Source organism: Solanum tuberosum, unplaced genomic scaffold (assembly GCF_000226075.1).
Source record: "Solanum tuberosum cultivar DM 1-3 516 R44 unplaced genomic scaffold, SolTub_3.0 scf00017, whole genome shotgun sequence".
NCBI classification, from domain to species: domain Eukaryota; kingdom Viridiplantae; phylum Streptophyta; class Magnoliopsida; order Solanales; family Solanaceae; genus Solanum; species Solanum tuberosum.
Genome location: NW_006238943.1, coordinates 2,841,754 through 2,856,854, shown reverse-complemented (window position 1 = coordinate 2,856,854; position 15,101 = coordinate 2,841,754). Strand labels below are relative to the sequence as shown.

General features: G+C 32.3%; 2 protein-coding genes across 4 annotated transcripts; both read left to right on the top strand.

Moving 5' to 3' along the window:
• Positions 1-4,146: 4,146 nt before the first annotated feature.
• LOC102593072 (elongation factor 1-beta 2-like) lies at positions 4,147-7,741 on the top strand. The gene is given in 6 exon segments (NM_001287985.1): positions 4,147-4,279; positions 4,360-4,479; positions 5,512-5,593; positions 6,837-6,954; positions 7,163-7,276; positions 7,374-7,741. Coding segments are annotated over 6 exon segments (684 nt in total). The 5' UTR covers positions 4,147-4,193; the 3' UTR covers positions 7,538-7,741.
• A 1,045-nt stretch (positions 7,742-8,786) lies between these two features.
• Positions 8,787-14,421, top strand: LOC102592509 (THO complex subunit 7A-like). Of its 3 annotated transcripts, none has more exons than XR_366757.2 (4): positions 8,787-8,913; positions 10,484-11,096; positions 13,554-13,936; positions 14,141-14,421. XR_366757.2 is itself a non-coding variant. In XM_006340298.2 (3 exons), the coding sequence occupies exons 2-3, from the start codon at positions 10,503-10,505 to the stop codon at positions 13,701-13,703; spliced, it is 744 nt and encodes a 247-aa protein (XP_006340360.1). In that variant the 5' UTR covers positions 8,787-8,913; positions 10,484-10,502; the 3' UTR covers positions 13,704-14,421. The 3 variants fall into 3 exon arrangements, 1 of the variants encoding a protein (XP_006340360.1); XR_366758.2 differs by having other exon boundaries at positions 14,090-14,421; XM_006340298.2 differs by having other exon boundaries at positions 13,554-14,421.
• Positions 14,422-15,101: the final 680 nt, after the last annotated feature.

Genomic DNA, 15,101 nt, shown 5'->3' with positions numbered 1-15,101 from the left:
TTTTCGATAGTTTAAGCTTATAAACCAAATCAAACTAACAAGAGTTAAATCTATGAAAATAAATACGATTTGATTTGAGTTAGTAGAAATTGATGAGCTATAATTCTACAAAGACTTACTGGATCATTAAAAATTCTAAATTCAAACTTATAATAATATATTAAGAAACATGTATTATAAATATTTAATAAATAGTTACAATTACATTATAATAAGTATTTCAAAATATAAAATTTATATAATGTTGGTTCGATTTGATTTCACTTTTAACTTATTTTATTAAAATCAAATCAACTATAAAAAGATATAATAATGGAAAAAAATAGATAAATAATTCTCATTAATAATTTAATCAATAAATCAAAATATTGATGTAACATTTTTCTTTTTGGTAACTAAGGGGCAATTAGGTAAAGGAGGACAAGGTGCACCTCTCATAGGATGACAATGGCAATTTTTTTCAAAATCACAATAACTATAAATATCACCTACACCTTTATAACATGATTCTATGCAATGTTTTTCGCATTCATTTGATGAATCCACACAACCAAAATTCTCAAAAATTGCTTCACACTTGTCTTCATTTGATGGAGGATATTTCGATGTATTTGCTTCAACTGTCATAAAAATATCAAAAAAGAAAATAATTAATCGAGAGATATGCATAGACTAATTTTAAAACTATAATTATCAAATAAATCGATTCTGGAAAAAGTATCTTAAAACTCTAAGCACAACAAATAGGTTACAAAATTTCTTGAAATATAAGTGATTTTCTTGTATCTGATAAGTAAATAAAAAATATTATCCCAATCAAGCATAGGTGAGTTTGGGGTGAGGTGTTGGGGTAAGAAGGAGAGAATAAATGTAATATTACCTTTGAAATTTGTTTTTCCTGTTTTCATCAAGAAAGTTATTTTTTAGATTTTGAAGAAACTTACATTTCTAAAAAAATCCAAAATATTCACCAACAGAACACGAGAAATTAAGAAAAAAATTCAAAAATATTTTTCTCACACTCTTGGTTATAGTAATAAAGAAGAAAGATTAATCGAAAGGACAAAGAACAACAAATAATTGTATAAATCATATATACCTAAAGCCACAACAAGCAAAACTAGAAGAGAAATACAAATGTTCTTCATTCTGAATAAGAGAAAGGTGTGAAAATTCCTGAGTCGTCTTTTTTAGAGAACACCTTTTCTTATAGAATCGAAGAAATGAGAAGAAAATAAAATAAAGAATGAATAGTTATTCTTTGTATTTACATCTTATTTATAAGGAGAATAAAATAAGAAAAATAAGTTATTTTCCATATATGTACTAAACTAAAAGGTAACTAAATATTTTATAGATACTGAACTAAAAAAACTAAATATGTTGCCATTAATGTAAACTCTAACGAAAAGAAAAAGTAACTATTATAGAAAATTCTTAGACTAAAAAGGAAAAACAGAATTTAATCCCTATTTTACCAACCAATACTTATTAAAAAAACGTAATTCTTTCAAAATTGTCTCCCTCTCCAAAACCCAAAGTTTCCTCCTTCTCCAAACGGCCACACATATTTGGTAATATTTTGATAGTTTTTTACTTTTTATGAATTGTGGTATTTATTTTTTTAAAGAAAAAATATAATTTATGAAATTTAAATTATATGTTCAAATAAAATTTTAACTTCAAATTAACCTATCTCCAAATTATCAAATATAAAAAATTAAATTCTTTTTTAGATAGACTATAAATTAAACATACACATAAATTGAAGCTGAGAGAATATTTGAAATAATCTCAATCGAACATGATTTTAAAATCAGATTGATTTGGAGTTGACTTTTTTTTATATGCAATTTGAATATCTTAAATTGTATTTCACCCCTCGTAAAATTACAAGTTGTAAAAACTATTCATTTTTTCTCAATTCTTAAACAATCTTACTTACACTTTGTTTGGATGGTTGTTATATATTGTTTCATAATGTATTGTATTGTATCATACTATATTGTATTGTATTGTATTGTATTGTATTGTTTTAATGAACCATATTTGGATATAGGGAAAAGGCATAAATTTCCCCTTCAACTTGTACCGAAAAGTCAGTTACACACTTCAACTATTATGACGACCTATTACACACCTTTACTACTTAAAAGTGAATTTATTTACTCCCTAAAACTGACGTGGCAAAAAAATAAAAAATTGGCGCGTCAGAAAAAATTAAAGTTAAAAAAAGAATTAAAAAAATCAAAAATCTTCCTTTCTCCTCCCATTACCCTTTAGAAAAAGAATTAAAAAATCAAAATCTTTCATCCCCACCCATTACCCTCTTCTTCTTCATTTTTTAATTTTCATCACAACTTTTTATTTTTCATCACAACCTTAAAAATTCACAATGACGTGAGTGTAGTATTGGTGTTGTTGGTTGTTCAGATTATTTGTTGGTTATTCAAATCTGAAAGTGTGGAGTTCTTTGGAACTTCATCGGAGCCATGGCTGAAGCTTTGAGCTTGCCGACACACCTGTAAAACAAATCAAAAAGAATAAAATCGCAAAGGGATAAGGTAAGGGGGTTTGGTTTGGTGTTTGTTGGTGATTGATTTGGATTTTGAGTGGCTGTTTTGTGGTGGTTGTTGGTGGCGATGGTTCGTCGAAAAAGAAGAACAAATGGCGTTGTGGAGGTGGACTGATGGTGGTGATGGGTTGGTTGTTCTTCGCCGGAGAAGACAAAGAAAATTCTTGTATAAATTCAAATGAATGATTTCTCCGATGAGATTAGAGATAAAGTGAGTGGGATTATAAAAAGATACAACTATTAGAGAATTTTAATAATTAATTAGAGATTAATTAGTGTAAAATAGAGTTAACAAAGAGAAAGTTAATTAATAAAGAAAAGAAAACAAAAAGAATAGAATAAATTATAAAATTTGATGTGGCACTGACCTGGTGATGACGTGGCAGCAAATGTAATACACTACATACTGTGAGAGTGGTGTTACATGTCTCAGGGTGGAAATAAATTCACTTTTAAGTAGTAAAGGTGTGTAATAGGTTGTCATAATAGTTAAAGTGTGTAACTGACTTTTCGGTACAAGTTGAAGGGGGAATTTATGCCTTTTCACTTTGGATATATTGTATTATTTTCCGTCATTACATAATGACATTCATCCATAATTTGAGTGATGAACCTACAAGAAATGTAAGATACGTGGTAGAGCTATTATGAAAAATGTAAGATCACCTTCGTGGTGACCCAATGATTTGGGTTTGGGACTTCCATGTTAAAGGTCTCAATTTCGAAACCCCTTACCTCAGCGCTTTACCTTCTGGGTCGAGCTCGTCGCACCAGGCTTGCCTGGTGCGGTGTTACCTCTCCTGTGTGGTTTGTGAGCTATTGCATAGGAGCAAGGGTTTTACCATGTGTGCACCCAAAGGGTAGCGGCTGCGAGTTTCCCTTGTCATAAGAAAAATATGGTTATTAAATATGATTATTAAATATGGTTATTAAATATTAAATAAAGATAAAATGAGATGAAAATATCAAGGTAATAACACAATCACACAAAATCGATCTTTTTGTTGTTATCTACGATACAATAGAATTTAAGTAACAATCAAAATAAACATTGTATATAAACTAACAATACAATACAATACAACAAGTAACAACCATACAAACAAGGTGTTAATGAGTAAACCATAATTAATAAACATAATATCCTTAGGCTCTGCATTGATAACTCACATATCTTCACGTTCTTTTTATATAAAAAAACATTTATAATTACAAACTTGTATAAACACATAATTCTACAACGATCACTAATCAACAATAATAATAATTAGTTATTTTTTAATATAATCCTTTCACACCATATAAATAATCTATTCACGCCAAATACAAATCTTTCTTTTACAAAATATAAACTCATGAATCAAATTTTACATTTTAATTTTTTTTAATAATCACTTGAAAACAAACGTAGGCAAGTCTCCATTTCTTTTTTTTTTTGCTATTTCTTCTAAATAAACAATTTTGGTTAGTGGATTTTCAAAAAAAGCATATACCTCTAGGGTTTCTTGAAATACCTCATATATAAATTCCACTTTTTTTCATCCCCAAAAGCCTTCGCTTTCGCCAACCAAAACCTTACAGCCTCAAATCTCAAATCTCCTCTTTTAGTTCTTCAACAATGGCTGTAACTTTCTCAAATCTTCACACTGAAGCTGGTCTTAAGTCTGTTAATGACCATCTTTCTGGAAAAGCTTATATTTCTGGGTAAGTTTTTTTATTTTTTTTCAGATTTGTAATCTGTGTTATTTTTATTTTTTTTTGATTTTTTGATGTGTTTTTTGCAGAGATCAGCTGACTAAGGATGATATTAAGGTATATGGAGCAATTTCTGAACAACCCAGTTCAGATCTTTACCCCAATGCTAGTAAATGGTACCAAGCTGTTTCTGCAAAACTTGCCTCAAGGTAAATTTTGTCTTTTTATGCTGTTTTTGTACTGTTTTTATTGATTTGGATAGTGTTTTGTTGTGAAAGTTGGATTCTTTAGTGTGTTTGTGTGATTAGTGATGAATTTTGAAGCTCAATTGTCCTGGGAAAGCTTGTGGGTCTGAGAGTTGGTAGTTGATTATTCTTATTAATGTTACTGGTTGTATTGTTCTTTGGGTTTTCAACTTTTTCTCTTTGGAAGATTGAATCTTTGGTTAGGTTTTTGTTGTCTTTTTGATGAATGATGAATCTTGGAGTTTAATTTTTATGAGAAAGTTGGGGTGTGTTATATTTGGTAGCCATTGCTTTTATTTGATTCTACTTTTTAATGCTACTGATTATATTATTCTTTGAGTTTGTTAAGTGTTTTTGATTTGGAAGTTATAATCTTTAGTGCCTTTTTTGTTGTCTTTGTGATTGATGATGAATTGTGCATCTTAGATGTGAGAAGAGTTGAATAACTAGGTACTTGTCTTAGAGAAATTTGAAAGGTCGAGAGAACTGGAAATTCTCGTAGCTTTGAGCATTCGATCTATTGAGATTTACTTTCAAATTTGTGAGGAAATTTGTGAGTGCGAATTATAAACTAGTATCTTACAAGATCTCTTCCTCTTGCGGTTGATTGGTGAAGTGTTACAATTTGGAGCTTGGAGTTCAGTTTTCCCAGGAAAGCTGTAGGTGTTAGAGTTGGCAGCTGTGACTTTTCTTTGAATATACTTTTTAATGCTACTGTTTTTATTGTTCTTTGAGCTTTCCAAGTGTTTTTGCTTTGGAAGTTGGAATCTTTAGAAGTTTTATTGGTTGTCTTTGTGACTGATGATGAATTTTGGAGCTTAGTTTTCATGGGAGAGCTGTGTGTGAGAGATTTGGCAGCCACACCTCTCTTTGATTATTCTTTTTCATGCTACTGTTTATATTGTTCTTTAATATTTCAACTTTTTTTGCTTTGGAAGTTAGAATCTTTGTTGAGGTTTTGTTGTTTTTGTGATTAATGATGATCTTGGTGTTTAGTTTTCCTGGGAAAGCTGTTGGTGTGAGATTCGGAAGCCAAGCTGCTCCTGCTGAAGCTGCACCCGCTAAGGAAGCTGCCAAGGTACTTACTAGACTGTTGAAGTGTTTTATCTGTTGGCATTGACCACTTTTGTTTTGCTTATTACTATGTAGAGAAGATCGTTAATAAGTCAGTTCATCTAATAAGATGTTTGCATTTGCTTTTATTACAAGGATCTTGGTTGTCACTATTTTGTATCGGTGTAATTGGGTTTTATAATAAAAAATTCCCTCTCCGTTTCAGTTTATTTGTTTGGTTTCAACATGGCACAAAGTTTAAGAAAATAAAGAACTATTTTTTAATCTTGTGGTCTTAAACTAAATATATATATATATATATAGATGTACCATAATGCCCTTTCATCTTGCTGTCTTACACATGTCATGTGGGAAGTTAAAATTAAAGAGTTGCTAATAAAGGAAAGATACATTCTTTTTGAAACTAACTAAAAACGAAAGTAATACAAACAAATTGAAATTGAGGGAGTAAAATGTGTTCTATTACTTTCTAGGGATGTTTTTTATATTTAAAGTGAATTTAGCATGTGTTATTAACTTGTTTATATGGTTGTTTTCTGCCCATTTATCAATACAAAATTTATGACTTGAAAAAAATTGTTGTGAATACTGTCTATATGATACTTAAAAAAATAAAATATAATGTTGTCTGTGATATTCCACTCTGTTGTGGCAATAAAGCTCCGTGAATTGTATTGTTTTTGTTATTCTGTTTAAGCTGTTAACCAAGTGTCTCAACTTTAATCTCTTCCCCTCCTCTTTCTCTCTTTTGACTAAAACTTTTAGAAGAGGTGTTGAATTGTGAGGAAGAAAATAAAAAGAAGAGCATAAAGGCTGAGGCAGTGCCGTGGCTTCCTAGTAGCCAGTGGCATTCGCCAAACCAAAAACATAATGGTCAGAATTCCACCTTGAATGGTTTGTAAATTTCAAGGCAGTTCATCAATCAAAATAACGTATATATCAAACTGAATTGAATGTATTTTTCGGAAAGCTACCTTGTATGATCCTACGTGCTCGCACATTTGTTCTTCTAAATAGATATTACTGGATATGTTATGTATTGGTTATATTTCTGTATCAACCTTCTCGTGCTTGGTCTGCATAACTAAAGGCTTTGACGTACCACCGTTACTCAATAGTACTCAACTGATCTATTTTATTATATTGCGATGTTATAGTGGGAATTGTTCATTCATATAGTAGGGGACATTTGATTATCTTGATTTTCTCTATGTCCAAGTGTAGTTTGACACATGAAATGTTTGCAGCCTGCCGCTGATGACGATGACGATGATGATATTGATCTCTTTGGAGAAGAGACAGAGGAGGAGAAAGCAGCAGCAGAATCAAGGGAGGCTGCTAAGGCATCTACCAAGAAGAAAGAGAGTGAGCATTGACATTCCTTCTCAGTTGCTTTTGTATACAATGCACAACTACTTTTATATGTGAATGATGTATAAAAAAGTGAAGAAAGAAATTGACTCTGGAAAAATACAAAAAAACATTTCAGAATTGGATTATAGAAAGAAAATATGTTCGTTTGCTCAAGTACATCTTTAATCTGCTTCATTCTGTTCTTCCCTTACTTTTGTAGGTGGAAAGTCATCCGTTCTTATGGACGTTAAGCCTTGGGATGATGAAACCGATATGAAGAAACTGGAGGAGGCTGTTCGTGGTGTTCAGATGGAAGGGCTTCTCTGGGGAGCATGTATGACTTATTATATCTATTCCACTCTTTACCCATTGCTTGAACTGTTGTATTATATTAGTTTGTTACTGACTAGCTGTTCTCATCTCTTTGACAGCCAAATTGGTCCCTGTTGGATACGGGATTAAGAAATTGCAGATCATGCTTACCATCGTCGATGACCTTGTCTCTGTGGATACCCTCATTGAGGAACGCCTAACAGAAGAGCCCATCAACGAATACGTCCAGAGCTGTGATATTGTTGCCTTCAACAAAATTTAAGGTCAACACGAGATGGAACTCTCTATCCGGATTGACCCTTGTCAGGCTGTATTTTTGCTAGTTTTTGAGTTGTTCTGAAACTTTATTTCTAGTATTTATCGTCGCTCTTTTTGTTCAAGTGCGTTTACTCATGAGAATGGAAATGTTACTCTGAAAGCATATGAAGCTGAGAATTATGATCATCCATTTTACCTCTTCTTTATGGCTTTTTTTGTCAATGAGTAATTTTGGAGCTCTCAGTTTGTTTTTCCTAGTTATACGGGGAGGGATGATTGAAAGGTTAACCATTGGATAACAATGGCAGTGTAAAGAAGCAATAAGTTATATGATTGCCGTAAGCATTGGTGGATAGAGTTACTTCGTACCTTTGTTGGTAGGTATCTCATGAAATTACTTTAGGTTTGTTAGAGTAATTGTTGGCGAATAGTTACTTCGCACTTGTGTAGGATAGTATCTTGTGAAATTAGATGAGGTTTGTTCGAGTAATCGTTGGTGGATGGAGTTACTTTGTACTTGTGTTGAATAGGTATCTCGTGAAATTAGTTGAGATTTATTCAAGTAAGTTCATGGTAATTGCTTTAACAGCCCCTTTGAAGACCATGTTTGATTGTCTGAGACAACCAATTTTGCAAGGTTATATAAAATGTGCTATTAGTCACATTAATCAACAATTTAAAGAACATATATAAACCATGATCAAATATTTTCTTGTTTGACATTCTAAAATTAAATTATATCGCATAAATTTAGACAAAAGAAGTAATAAAATTGTCTAAAAAAGAATTACCACCAGATTTATATGATTTAAGCAAAGTGTTATAAATTTTATTTATATTACAAATCTTGACCATCGTATAAAAATTTACTAGCTAAAAATAATGGTAAAAATATAACCATAATAAACAATTCAATCTCAAAAATAAGTTTATCGACTTATTGGTATTGGATTCGAATTAACAATTGGTGAACAAATTGATTGTATTGTATTGCATCATTAATTTAAATATTATGTTTATTTTGATTGTATCTTAAATTATCTAATAGTGTATTCTTTAAATGCATTCTTAGATAACGATGAAAAATCTCATTATATGTAACATTAATTTGGTATGATCGCATCGTTATCTTAATTTTTTTAATCTCATTTCATCTTTATTTTTCATTTAAATTATTGATGTGGCATATTATATTATATAAATACAATAGGCCAATATAATATGATACAATATATATTCACTACAATTGCTGAAGAACACAATATATTCAATACAACCCTAAATTGAAGAACGGGGGCATCTACTTTCGCCGGTCGGACAACGACGACATTTTTTCCGGCTATATTTGTTCCGGCATCTACTCCAAATTCTCATTATCAGGTATATCCTTCTTTCTCTCTCTCTACTTCCTTATGATTGTGCAGCTTTTAGACTAATTACTGCCATACATTTCTCTTAATTTAGTTATATTCCATCTTTTCACTATCAACTGTAATCGATTCAGCTTGTTATTGCTTAGGGAAAGTAGAACAGAAGCCGAGCAGTTTCGAGTGAATGAATACTCCTAGATACAATGAGAAGAATTGAATTTGATTAATTCAGGTTATTAGACTTTGGAATAATAAGTAATTTACAAAAATGAAATGATTCAGTTTGAACAGCAAATGGTTTACACCTTTAACACATAGCTGGGTAGCAATATAGAAAATTCTGCACCTATAGTGCATAGGCTGATCAGAGTACTTGAAGTTAATGGGTTTTCAGTAATCTCTAATTTAAAAAGAGAACTTCTTTATATGTACCCGGGGAATCGAACTCTCGTATAGAAGGCTAGCTTAGGGTTCTTTCACTACCACGGGACAGGGTGACTTCTTTGTTACTAGATTTTCAACAGATATATCTTATATATTCAATACATTTCTCAAATAACTATAGGATTTGTGCAAAAGTTACTGATTTCCTGGAAACACCATACTTGGTACTCTAGACCGTCCTCAGCGCTGGTGTAATCAATTTTTCCCAAATTGTCTTCTTGGTCTGCCATTTTTCCATTTCTTAATTCTTTCTGGCTGAGCGTCCTCTATTTGTATAATGTGTAATGATAACAAAAATATTGGTGAGTCTAATCTGAGAATTTCTGATTTGGAGACTATGTTCTGATTTTATTTTGAGTACATATTTAGTGAATTTCTTAACATATATACTTGCTTTGGGTTAAAGCTATTGGGCTGTACCAAACTCATATGTTATAGCCTACCTTTTCCCCTAATCCCCACCTCCTCTTTTTCTTCTAGTCGAGATGAAAGGCATTGATTAAATGAGGAAATTAACTCCTTACTCTTTCTGTCTCATTTTATGTGATATGATTTAAAAGACACACTCATAAGGTAACTTTAACTTGGATATAAGATAATATAATAAAAAAATTGTTAAGTTAGCATGATCAGGGGAGATCAAATAATTGCTCAAAATTGAATTCCTTAAATGAACGTGGATTTATAAAGAAACGAGAGTTGTATAAAATATTACTCCCATCGTTCCTTTTTATGTGTCATTGTTTGACTGTGCACAAAGTTTATTGAAGAAAGACTTTTGAAATTTGTGGTTTAAAACACATCATGGACATGACTATAAATCATCTCACTAAGGGTAAACTGAAAAATTTAAAGTTAAAATTTGTTATGAAATATAGAAACATGTCATTCTTTTTGTGACACTCTAAAAAGGAAAATGTGTCAAATAAATTGTGGACAAATAGAATATTACTTGTAAAATAATATCAAACCTCTTAGAATATTATTGCTTGTATTTCCTTCATATCCTAATTTCACAAGATAAAGAAACAGCTGTCTAGTCATTTAACCTCTTTCAGAGGTGACTAGGGAAGCTAAGTCTTTGCCCATGATTTTGTATATATCAGATGCTAATCTGTAAGAGATGTTTATTTCAGGATAGAAGAATCAAAATAAATGTCGACAAAAGGTAGGAAATTTGCTGTAAAGGGGGAGACAGTGGCATCACATTATGCATTTGGCCCACTTGAAGACGATATAATTATTAAGCATAGACTTCTGACTCGGACAACCACCACCAGAGGTGAACCACCACTGAAGAAACTTCAGAAGAAGTTCACTACTTTTGCTTTGGAGATAGAGAAGGAAGCTGATAACTACAATGATTGTGAAAGACTTGCCAAAGCATTCTTGCAAGAGCTAAATACTTTTGAGATTCCGCTCCTAAAGAGCAAAGTAGTCATAGATGCGAATGTTAGAGAAAAGGAGAATTTTAATGACCTGAATGGTGAAATCAACAAGCAAATTGTACAGGCTCAGGCTGACATAGAAGATCTCAAGAGGCAACTCGAAGAAAGCAAGGTTGAAAGGAAGCACAAAGAAGAGGGTGAGGCTATCAGGAAGTTGATTGCTATGCAGCCTCCAAGATCAGAAACTCAGAAGGTTATAACAGAGCTTGAGAAAGAGATAGCTATGTTGGAAGCAGAGAATACTGCTAGTTCGAGGACATTGGACCTTCGTAAAAAGCAGTTTGCCCTTTTATTGCATGTGGTATGTATCTTGCTGCAAACTTACCTTCCGTTAATGCTTTTGGTTTCCTTAGCATTATCCCTTAGCTTAAAACTGATTCTTATTCTGAAGAAGCACAAGTCTAATGCTTCCTTAATTCCTTTTCCGTTCTTACATAAGTTCCGCAGCATATATCCAAACTTCCAAACTAACACATCTCTTTTTTATGTTGGTCTCCATTTTCCTAGCTTCGTCTTTTTGTTTAATTTCTGATTGGTCTCATTTTCTTAGCCAATATCTGCTATGATGTATTGTGCTATTTTTTCTTGAATAAAAAACTGGTGGTGTTGCTAAAAAATATCCCAAATAAATAAGATTAATTGTGAGACCCACTTATTAGTCTGACAGGCCCAAAACTGAAAAACCAAACCGAAATTATTACGTTTCGGTTTCTAAAATCGGAAGTCAAAAAACTGAGTTGAACTTTTGCAAAACCAAACCGAACTGACCAACGCCCACCCTTAATCTCAAGAGGTGCTGAAGTATGTGTACACATTAAATACTTTCGATTCTAATGCACAGAATCAGAGGAATAGGAAAAGAGAAACTGATTGATTTTCTTTCCTAGTTTTGATTTTTTTTCTTGATAGGTTCTTGGCGTTTTGACTTCTCTTATTAGATTTAAATTTATTTACCGACAACTTAAAGAACTTTCACATTATCAATGACTTTAATCTATTATAGCATGTTATTATCTTGTTATCTAATTTACTAAATTAGGCTTGCTATGCACAATTACCTATTGTTGCATGACTACTTTAATCAGATGTAGTATGAGTGACATTTTAAGAATTAAGGTGTATGTGAGAAAAGGCGGACAATGTAACACCCCAATTTTCATAGAACGTTATGATTGCCCACTTTTTAATTTATGTAAAGTTTTCCGGCTTTCTTGAAATCCAAATTTTCGTGTTATTTAAAAACTTCTATTTAAAGAATATTTCTTTTTTTGTATAATCTGTGCTTATTGGTTAGAAAATTATGACCTCAGATATATATAAAAAAACAAATGAATTATGAGAACTAGCAATATTGGGATACTTAGTTGATCAGTGGAGAACTTGCTTTTACCAAGGGATGGATGCTCAGTGAGCAGTAGAGGTAGTCTAAACCCCAAATAAAAGAAGTATCTTGTGGAGGTATAATGTAATTTTGAGAATCAAGACCGTGCTCGACATATTCTAAAACAAGGTGTTACAGTGCAAAATTTTCTATCTCCTTAAATTTGAGTAACTAGATCTTTAAGATTAGTTTTCCGCGTTTGGATAAAAGGGTACTAATTTTCATAGCAGTGACAATCATAGTGTGTGAAAATATGTTTGCTCATCCTTTGAGTCATCAAGTGATTGTAACCGGGTTTATTGAGATTGTCCCTTCATGGTTCAAAGTCTTAAGACTTGATTGGAATGCCTTTTTAGGACTATGATGTTATAATTGGTAAGGATTGGCTCATTAGATACTATGCGTTGGTGGATTGTAAGTTGAAGCATGTAGCTTTTAAAAGTTCTTATACTCACATATTTCAAGGAAAAAGATCGGTGATATCTAATATTATTTTTATTGTTTTGGCATGGAAGATGATTCACCATGATTGTGAAGCCTATCTAGAATGAGCTTGACCTTTGAATCTATAGGAGTGTCAAAATGTTTACCATCTAAGAGCTAGTTCCCTCCTGCATGTTCAAGGGTATTTTCTTTAATTTCCCAAGATTTTGGTCTCTAAGTGGTTTAACAAATGTTTCTTTAATTGAGAAATTCCTTGGTCATTGCGGGTTATGAGAATATCATTGACATGAACAATCAGACTAGCATACATTGCTAGTAGAAGTGTCAAGAGAGTGAGAAAGGATGGATCATAATTGGGTTGAGTTGTCATCCAGGCGAGTGTGATATGAACTTCAGCAAATGGAGATACGGTAATTGTATCATCCGCTGGTTCATAAATCAAACTTTGGCGAGCTTGATCGACACATCGCAACCAACAGTGAGGATTTTGGCAATAGGATACTAGGATAAGGTTTGTTGGAGCCATGCAACTCTTTGCACAACTTGGTGCAGCTTCAATGTGGCATTTCACATGTTACAACTTTCACATTGCAAATCTAGGCATAGTTACAGCAATAAATCAAATTGAACCAAAACCTAATTAATATAAATCATGTAATATCCTCAACAGATCTCTTCATTTTAAATTCTTTTATTTATCCAATTGGTGTTTCTTTTATTTATCTAATTGAGCAGTTCTTAGGTTTTTATTATGGTTTTCATCTTTGACACCACTGCTAAGACTTGAATACGAGATTACCCATGTTTGGAAATACTGTGTAGATACATAGAACTTTTTAAGTAGTACTTCCATCTGCAATAGAGGAAACCTTAATTGGTGAAAGTGGCACAAATCTTTTCCTGAATGTTCAAAGCTTTTTTTTTCCTTTCCAGGTTGATGAGTTGCAGAACACAATAGAGGAAGAGCAAAGGAGTTTGGTCGAAGAGATGAGGAATGTAGTTGATGATCATAACAAGAGTGGATCGGAGGATGCTACCATGGGTCCTGAAGCAATGGCTGTTGATTACCAAGTGAATCCTTAGTTCTTGTATACTGGGTTACTCTTACGTTCATGTTTCATACTGGCTGGTCACTTATTGCAGAATTCTGTTTAACTGTACCAATAGATAAGTCTGCTATTTAAAAGTGAGACAACGATTAGGGGTCTTGCTGTATATATGATGTTTCTGCAAGCTGTAAGAAAGCTTTGAATGCTGCTCGTTTTGAAGGTGTATTATCGGTATTCAGATCTTGGAGTGCTGCTAGGTTTTTCCAGGTAAATGTTTTTACTGCAATGAGTACAATTTGCAATCTCAGCATCCAGATGAAAATGCTAAGCTAGCAATGCAAAAATACTATTAGGTTGCTCATATGGTGTTACTGGAGAAACATTTGCTTCGTTAACAGTCTCTTCTATTGTGCTTACCAGGAATATCTTTGGATAGTCGCTAAAGCTTTAATTCTTTTGAGATTTGCTCAGGGTCCATTGGAGACTTGTGGCTATTGGAGCTCAATCCTGTGATGTATAACACTAAGTGAGATGGATTTGATCATATTGTTGTGTAGGATTCTTTGCCTTTTACATTGGGTTTGGCGTTCTAGTGTTCAATAGAACAAGGGTTAGTTCGTGTTTCTAAATTGAAAAATCGAGAATGTTTACACTTTTTGTCCTTTTGGGAGTTAAAAGAGCTATGTGATACATATAAACATGTTTTTTTAGCTTGAGTTCAGTTGGCATTTATGTTTTTTAATTTAGGGGAAGTATTGTGTATAGTTTCACCATTTTTTAAGGCATGATTTTGCATTTACTAGTCAACTTTTAAGAATTAACCGACTTTCTTGGTTTTTCGTGTATATTAGCTCATGGATTTGGCGCCTTGAAGTATCAAAAAAGAAATTTTGAAATAATTTTATGAGGTTCTTTGTAATGAATTGGGGAAACATTACATAAAGTCCAATTATTTTTAGGCATTTATGAGCCAATTTTAGGAATTAGTTGAGTTCCTTGATTTTTCATGTGTATTAGCCAATGAATCTGGCGCTTTGGAGCACCCAATTTTTTTTCTTCTAAAAAAACTTTATTAGGATTTCCGTAACGAGTTGTGGAAACATTGTGTATATATAGTCCCACCACTTTTTAAGGCATATTTTCAATTTTACGAGCCAACATTTAGAATTAGTCGACTTTCTTGGTTTTTTATGTATTAGAAAATTAAAATTCAACATTCAAGATCGATTCAATGTTAATCGATAAAAATCAAAGTCAAAAGTATTCAAAACTTAGTCGCTCGTTCCAGATATGACGAGATAAAAACAAAAAACGACCTAATTAATTCAAATAAAGTGTCTAAAAAGAGTCTTACTCGAAGTAGGACTGATCTGTCGTGTAGCTTCATGAGTGCCACCACGGTCCGTCAAGGGCTTCACGGTCCTTGAAGCCC